Source organism: Etheostoma spectabile, chromosome 7 (genome assembly GCF_008692095.1).
Source record: "Etheostoma spectabile isolate EspeVRDwgs_2016 chromosome 7, UIUC_Espe_1.0, whole genome shotgun sequence".
NCBI lineage: Eukaryota > Metazoa > Chordata > Actinopteri > Perciformes > Percidae > Etheostoma > Etheostoma spectabile.
Genome location: NC_045739.1, coordinates 12,005,651 through 12,013,685, shown reverse-complemented (window position 1 = coordinate 12,013,685; position 8,035 = coordinate 12,005,651). Strand labels below are relative to the sequence as shown.

Genomic DNA, 8,035 nt, shown 5'->3' with positions numbered 1-8,035 from the left:
ATATTATGACATCCAACATCTAAGATGACATCTAGTCTCACATGACAACATTGATTTATATCGATATATTGCCCAGCAGTACTGAAGTAAAAAAAAAAGAAGTGACAAACTATTTAGCAAATTTAAACCTAAATAGATTGTTGAAGTTGATAACATATAATGACAAGATTTGACTTTGTATAAATACACTTACTCGTCAACAAAATCCTTTCCTCTGTATTCAGGCTTTGACCTTAAGTAGCTTGAATAGGACGTCCTGTGGAGAGTGACATAAAACAGTACGTACATTATCTATATACTCCTCACCAACTGAGACAACAACAACTATTGCATATGATTTATATAATTATAACTTACTCATGTTCAAATTCCCTCTCACTCCACTCTGGTCTTGACCTCATGTAAGACCCACTAGACAGGCCAGAAAAAAAACCTTACCAAATTATAGACTCATGTGTTTTTGCCAATTTGATTTACTTAAATAGAAGAATGTCAATGAATGTTTGGAGCTCATAACAGAGGATTTGCAAGAGAACTGACCTGTCTCCTGCACCGTCACTTCTGACCTGCAAAAAAGTTTTACAACATAAAAAAATGCATACCTACAGAATATGCCCAACAACTTTAACTGTCACTGCATTTAATTAACGTTACGTTTAATTCATATTTGTATCTCTGGCTCTTCCATGAGACGCCCCGTCTTATGAAAACAAATGAGTATCAAGTCCTATTTCATACACATGATGTAATTTTGGGCGATATAAATGGAATTGACTTAATTATTTGGTTGTTAAAATCAGGCGACAAAATATCTCACACACTGGCCACGCAACTACAAAGTTAGGAGCCCACAGCAACAGTAGATCTACATTACATTTGACTATGATAGCTATTTTCAGGGCCAATAATAATGATAGGTTTTGAGATAGAGTTATTGATTTTCCCACTGTTGATACAATTGTTGTAAACAAATTGTAGTTGATGCACAAAAGGCGAATATTTATCTTAATTTATTAGGAGAGTAATGGAAAAAAACACACAAAAACAGCATAGACGGAAATACTTACAGGTGTCCTGTATTCATAGGTGACTTCCTCCTCTGAAATTAAAACACAAACATCAGGATGTGTCAGTGCCAGTGCACATTTTAATCACACTATTACCACATTTGCAATACTTAAGTAGCCCACACAAGTACAGTAATTGCCATCCAAGTATATTTTGCTGCCCTTTACTCATCCAGTTAGCGGTAAATCACTTGATCCACATGCTCTCTTGTTAATTTAAACACAATAACAGTACAGATGTTTCCAGTTTTGCTTGGCTTTATTTTATCATATAACAAATACAACTTTAGAATTAGTTTGCAACAATAAAGTTGTAATGGCTAAATATTACAGTTATAAATGTAGATTTACCACGTTTTTCCTGCCTTACAGGAGTATAATGTTAATATCAAAAATCTTGTCTCAATCTCGTGAGCAGGATGTCTCGTCTCGTTACACCCCTAATCAAAATTAGCCCTGATGATCTTATTTTTGACTTGATCCTCTGGTAGCTGCATTATGGGAAGTGTAGTATCCAATGCTTTATTTAATTATTTAACCAGGTATGTCCCATTAAGGAACTTAAAGTCAGAATATCTTGGTTCATTTTGACCACACTTAAGACTGGGGCAATGTCCCATTTAACCCTTGTGCTGTCTTCCCGTAGACTAGGTAACTTTTTCTTATATTTCAATGTTTTGGTCATCTTTTCTGACCCTTTTGTTGCTTTTCCCAAACGTTTTTGTCAGTTTTATCTACGTTTTTTGTCACTTCTTTCAACGTTCTTTTATCAAATGTTTTCTTCAAATGCTATAAAATTAAATAAAACACCCAAATTCAATGAAAGTAGTGAACTGATTATTTGTTTTACTTGTGGAGAGCATAGGGAACCATCAGTGTTATTCTTTTGTAAAATTAGGTTAAAAGAAACTCAAATTTCTGATATGAAAACTTTTTGGAGTCAAATCTGACTTGAGGACAACAGGAGGGTTAATCTTCTGGTGAAAATGTAAACCACTTGTACCTGGAAACGCTGAGGCATGTAAAATGACATAAGTTCGGGCACTCCTGTGGACTGCTTATATGTATTAAAGTAAAGCTTGATGCTGTTCTGAGTGTAGATGTTAAATGAATATACAACAGTTACCCTCTTCTCTGTAGTAGGTTTTGTCAGGTGATGCTTTTCCTTTCTTCCCTTTAGCCATGGCCTCTTTTAGCTTCCTCTCATACAGACTTCTGGTGGAGTCTGGGAACAATGAAAGTTACACGCAACGTATAGTTGAGACATAATGAGCAAGTGTACATGGAAATTCAACAACTAGCTACTACTGGAGTAGTTAGTAACTTTACACAGGTAGGGTGAGGCCTGTGAAGATAAATAGCTGGCGTGAACGTTGATTTAAAAACGGGGGGGAATTGAACATTGAATCCGAGCCACTCACCGACCACAGGCCCGTGCTTTATCCCGTATTCATCCAGCAGGTCGCTAATGTCCTGCGCAGATTTACTTCTTAGCGAAGACATGTTTGGGACTTGATTTATTCGTGTGGATTAGGTGTTGATTTTTTGTGTGTGTTCTTGTTTCAGTTGAGCTGTTAGTTTCGGTGGCGAAAAACCATAGAAAAACAGAGCAACTCCTCCCACCGGGAGCTCGTTTCGTCGCGCGGGCGGTAGGGACGGTCCTCTGTGCAGTCGAACGGGAGTTGTGAAGCATGGAGAGAGTAAACCCCGCCCTCCCTTGTTGACCCTAGTGAGTAAAACATTTGCGCCTTCCGTTAATGATACATCATTTCCGTTTTCCGTTTGACATATTCTTCTTCTTCAATGCTTTCTAGTCTGTTTTCTTTTCAGCAATGAAGCAGCGCCACCAGCTGGCTAATGCTATTAATATATGTTTACTACAGAGACTGTACTGTATATTATTAATCATCATACAGTCTATGATGTTTGCCAATGCTAATGGTGAAGCTAATGCTCATATTAATGTAACACTCATTTTGTCATATTACTCAGTGGCGGACGAAGTATTCAGATCCTTTAGCCTACTTAAGTAAAACTAGTGACACCAAAATTTAAATGTAACCCTTCATAACATATCAAAAATAAAATAAGTCATTAAGCCGAATGTCCCTTTTCAGAGTGTCCGTGTCATATATTGCTTTGATTATTTCTACTGATACATTAAAAACAACAAGCAAACAACAACTAACTTCAACCACTTTACATAATGTTATGCATAGTTGCATAGTTTAATCTGTAACAATGTATTGTATCTTTTGAAGGGTTTGATTGTGTTTGTAAAAACTTTTATCTGCCAAGTATCTGGCTCCACAGCTGGTCGTGATTGATTTTAAGAAATAAAAACAAGCCAGATTTTTACCCTCTTTATTAAGCACACCATTGCATGTTACAGACAACAGAATACACGTTTGAATCACTTTACTTCGCATTTGAACAAGACAATATTGTCATCTTGGATTTTTCTTTCATTACCCGTAAGAATGTGAACAAGCTTTAAGGACTACAATTAGGCTTTCACCTAAAAGAACGACACGTGGCTGAGCCAGCCCGCTTGGTCTGTGGCAAACCAGAACATCAGCAGTCCCGTCAGTATCACCAGACCCATCTTCAGTGTCAGCTTCAGCATGTTGAAACACTGTGGGAACAAAGGACAGGACAGAGAGGGAAATGTAAACAAACAATTCAGTAGCACATGAACAAAGTGAATGTTCAGTAAAGGCCAACGAGTAAAGCACTTTGTGTTTCTTGCTACAAATGTGTGTGTTGCCGATATCTGCCACGTTCTCTGGTAGCTGAGTGTTCGGGGGATCACAAGCCGGTGTCAATTGAGTGGTGTCGTCAGGCTCCCTCCATTCCTGGAGAAAGACAAAGCAGTCTAGCAAAAGAAATCAAGCATATGTATTCATGTGGATGTGTTTTCATGTGTGCTTATGTGCGTCCACATGCAAACCTCAGATGTTTCTGCAGAACTCGGGTCCTCCTCCCCTTCAGTGGAACTGCTGACTGAGTCTCTGTCACTGCTGAGAAACGAGGAAGCAGACACAGTTGTTTTTCGTTTAGATCTGGCGTTTAAATCTGTCTTAGTTTGTAGTTGAAGAGGGAAAAAAGTTGAGTACATACTAGAAAGTTGGCTCACCTGTCAGTTTCATAGTGAATGACTTGAGACAATGGATCTGCACAAAACTGAACTTTTATCTGCCTCCCTATAAAAATGCACAAATGGAAACTGACGAGTTGTTTGGAAATGTTATTCCATATAAAGATTATACCAATCATCATCTTGACTTACCTTCTCTTTCATTGTCTTCGTTGCTGTCATCATAAAACTCATAGAAAGCCTTAATTCTCTCTTGCTCCTGTTCCCAGTTTCTCTCCTCTTCATACTCGTCGTCTCCCAACTGTCCCAGCTCGTAGACCCTAGAGGCTTCAGGTTCAGTGTTGAAGAAGAAACTATCATCCAGGGATCCCTGGTTAGAGGGGCTCGTTGTTGTTGAGTAGCTGTTGACGTCTTCTGGAGGACGCTGAGTCTCATCTGAAGGCGATGTTTCCGCTTTGTCTGTGTCCTCTGTGGTTAACAGGTCTTCAGACCAAAGGGTGTCAGTTGTCAACACGTCTATATTCCAATTTATGTTGAAATCGGTTGGATTCACTCTGTTGTCGTCATCATCGTCAGAAAACGTTGCACTGCTCCCGCCGCGAGTCTCCATCCGTTCCTGGTTGCTTTCAAGATCTTGTGTACTATTAGTTATTTCCTCATTACTCCTCATTTCTTGGTCCTCATCATCACTGGAGATGTAGGCATCACTCTCACCTGTCTCACCTCCATCATCAACCCCTGTTACAGCTGCATCGCCCGATACATTCTCCACAATCTCTTTTTCTCCAGCTGCCACATCCAAGCTCCTGAACTCAACAGCATCCACCTCTAAATCTCTGCTGGACAGATTCCCAAATCCCTCCTCAGCAGTGTCCTCAGCTTTTAGCATCCCTGTCGGATGTGTCACAGCTCTTTCCAGACAGGTGTTCTGCTTTGCAACTGAACCGCTTTTGAATGCACAAGCCAAGGCGTTCGACTGGTGATTACTCTCTGGATTTCTTGCTCCATCTTCTACATATTCACAAGAAGACAAGTCTGAGGGATAATCTGCAAAGCTCTCACCTGCGTCTTGGTGCTCGTTCCCTGAGAAATCCTTCATTCTCTCTCCATAATCCTCACTATCAACTTCAGCAATAAGATCCTGTAGATTTTGCACTGATATTTCTGGGAACTCCAAACTGGCTTTCCCCGGGCCATCTCTGCAAGGACTTTCATGCTTCTGCTCAAAGCACAGAGCGATTTTCATGCCCTCACACTCAGAAGCACACGCCTCTTCTTCCTTATTTTCTTTGTCCCTCTCTTGCTTATCCTCTTCAATCCTGTCACCTTTTATCATCATCTCACTGCCACGTTTAGGGACTCTCTCAAAATAGGACTCCTCCTCATCACTCTCACCCTCACCTTGCTCCTCATTTCTAACTTGAGGGTTTTCAGCACCCTCTGGGGCCAGAGGTTGTCCCTCACTAAAGACCCTGTCCTCTTTATTACCATTGCAAAACTCGTCGCGGCAGTGAATCAGCCTCGGCAAATCCCCTGGTCTTTCTCCTGTTCCCATATCCTCATCCTCTTCATCTTCTCCAGAGACAGAGCCTTCCTGTTCAGACTCTGAGCTTGTGTAATCCTGCACCAGTGTGTTGGTCCTGCTCGTTAACTCTGCACCTTCAAAATCTTCCTCATCACTTTTATCATCAGACTGCTTTTCATCAACATTTTCAGCCACATACGTATCTCTAGATTTCATGCCAGACAAAACTGCAGGTGGACCAGTGGCTTCCTGTTGAAGAGCTTCGTCTTCCTTTGTAAGCAAGTTTTCGTGAGAGGTGTCAGTTTTGTCTTCCTCGCATTTTTCATCAAAATTTAAATTCTCAAAGTCCAAATCTCCGTCAGGAAATGAGGTAACAGTTGTTTCTGTAACAACACCATTGTTTAAAAATTAAAGACTGCTAGTAAATAGTAAAAGAAAGAAAAAAGTAATAAATATAACAAGACATATTTCTTACCTGAAAAAGCATTGCTGAGTAGATCTGCAAAACTGTGTTCCATCTTTTCGAAGAGGGAAAACCAGCGTTTATATAGCAGAAGTTATACCAAGACAAACATTACTGCATTGCCACAGATAATCTCTTCTCAGAAAGGAAGAGAGCGCAAAGTAACTCTCATCTGTTGTTGCTGCAAGTGGCTTCCTGTCAAAAAAACGTTACTTAAATTACAGCATAAATTACAGATCAAAACTAATATATTTGGTTACATATATATGTAACTACAAATGTCAACATTGTGTAAACCTTACCATAAAACCGAAGATAATCATGTGTAAAAAAAAAAGTCTCTGAAAAGTGAAATCCCAAAAGTTATTTTTTTTGTTTTGTGTTGCTGCAGGAACTCACCTTCATGAGCTCATGAAATGATGTCACCTTTGATGTGGTTTTGGTTTTTCGATGCACAGTATAAACTCCAGCAGCCGAACATGCAGTTCCTTATTTTTGAAACAACTCGTGTTTATTGGTGTCTTATATAACTGAGCTGAGTGCAGTGCCACTTTGATGATGAGTTTGAGTCATTATAAAAGAACAATTGTTATCAGTGAATATTCTGTTGGGAATTTAACTTTTATTTTGAGAACTAAAATCCAGTCGAATTACAGTTAAAAATCAAGACTTCCGGGTTTGTTGATGGTCGTCCTACAGCTCATTGCGTAGGAGGTAGCGGTGATTGGGCTTCAGGTCAACTTCAACAGGAAAATGATCACTCACCTCAAGAGCCTAAAAATGCGAGAGAGAGAGAGAGAGAGAGAGAGTTTACACACCCAGGCTAGAGTTGATTAAAAAGAGGAACAAAAAAACATTTTTTGGAACTTGATTTTAAGGCCTTAATTAAAAAGAATTTAGGAAAATCCATCCTTTTAAGGGCATCATTTTTATTTTTGAATGAATAATGTATTATAAATAAATAAATGTTCTTCCTTAAAACACAGGGCGCATAAATATTTACCTCCTCCTCTGTTAAGTGGAAGTTGTCTTTAAAGTTGAACGGTTGAGCTGAACCTGGCACTATACTGGAAATAATCTCACGTCCATGGACAATGATTCTGTTTGAACATGTAAGGGAAACATATTGTAAGGCATAACCCTGCTGCAGAAAGCACTTATAATAATCATATCATTATAGAGAGTTCACATGCAAGTAATTGTTGAGTACTACTTCTGTGACTTTTCAGTATTTAGCAGTCACAGACCTGTCGTAGGCACAGTGCGTCTTCTCACGGACAGTAGTGTCTTGCTCATCTCCAATTAGCCAGCGAAATGTGGGGTCGCTCCTCAAGCGCACAGCTCTCCAGCCCTTGATGGTAACGTAGCTGCAGCCGGCATTGAGGTCCCCTAAGATTATTACATTCTGGATGAATGAAAGGAAGCAAAAAGGAAAGTTCAACAAATTGAAATTACTCACAAATCTAATCATAGGCTACGTAGAGAGAAACCAACATGAGGCGGCTAAGCTGAGGAACTCTGACCAAGATATAGCTACAAAAAGGACCAAAATTAGTTTAAAAAATGATGATGACGATGATGATGCGGTTTAACCTACATCAGTCTTCCACTTCTTGTAAATTCCTTTGAAGACAGAATACAGTTCGTTAATCTCCTTCATCGCATTTCTAGGACAAGTGTGCTGCCCAATCAGGACAACATCCTTCACCACTGCAAAAAAAAAACAAAAAAACATTATGACACATTTTCAATGAATGTTTTCACATGCAGACTTCAGTCTTTTCCTGGTTTTGATCTCATTCAGGAGACGATGTTTACATGGAACAGAGAGAAACCTGATTATTAATATCCCTGTATACACAATTATGATATTATCCAGGTGT

The 8,035-nt window shown here is 39.3% G+C and overlaps 2 protein-coding genes and 1 long non-coding RNA gene across 11 annotated transcripts in view; 1 reads left to right on the top strand and 2 right to left on the bottom strand.

The window, feature by feature from the left end:
• The window catches only part of LOC116692765 (uncharacterized), an 11,572-nt gene that overhangs the window by 505 nt on the left and 3,032 nt on the right, over positions 1-8,035 (top strand). The gene's annotated exons all lie outside the window — the stretch shown is intronic.
• LOC116692752 (uncharacterized) lies at positions 3,416-6,572 on the bottom strand. Of its 7 annotated transcripts, none has more exons than XM_032521256.1 (7): positions 6,552-6,572; positions 6,165-6,207; positions 4,357-6,072; positions 4,204-4,270; positions 4,018-4,087; positions 3,803-3,922; positions 3,538-3,702 (listed from the first exon to the last, which is right to left on the bottom strand). In XM_032521256.1, the coding sequence occupies exons 1-7, from the start codon at positions 6,555-6,557 to the stop codon at positions 3,586-3,588; spliced, it is 2,139 nt and encodes a 712-aa protein (XP_032377147.1). In that variant the 5' UTR covers positions 6,558-6,572; the 3' UTR covers positions 3,538-3,585. The 7 variants fall into 7 exon arrangements, with proteins under 7 accessions (XP_032377144.1, XP_032377145.1, XP_032377146.1 ...); XM_032521257.1 differs by having other exon boundaries at positions 4,018-4,084; XM_032521253.1 differs by having other exon boundaries at positions 3,416-3,922.
• The window catches only part of dnase1l1l (deoxyribonuclease I-like 1-like), a 2,638-nt gene continuing 1,344 nt past the window's right edge, over positions 6,742-8,035 (bottom strand). For all 3 annotated transcript variants that reach the window (XM_032521270.1, XM_032521268.1, XM_032521269.1), the window contains exons 6-9: positions 7,750-7,862; positions 7,400-7,557; positions 7,156-7,252; positions 6,742-6,926 (exon numbers count right to left, since the gene is read on the bottom strand). In XM_032521270.1, coding sequence (XP_032377161.1) covers positions 6,846-6,926; positions 7,156-7,252; positions 7,400-7,557; positions 7,750-7,862 — 449 coding nt within the window. In that variant the 3' untranslated portion in view covers positions 6,742-6,845. The remainder of the gene's footprint in view (positions 6,927-7,155; positions 7,253-7,399; positions 7,558-7,749; positions 7,863-8,035) is intronic.

Excerpts from the sequence above, each read along its gene's own strand:
- LOC116692752 (XM_032521253.1), bottom strand. Across the intron at positions 4,271-4,356 it reads CGAAGACAATGAAAGAGAAG|GGAGGCAGATAAAAGTTCAG; the intron begins GTAAGTCAAGAT and ends GCATTTTTATAG. Across the intron at positions 3,923-4,017 it reads GTTCTGCAGAAACATCTGAG|GAATGGAGGGAGCCTGACGA; the intron begins GTTTGCATGTGG and ends GTCTTTCTCCAG.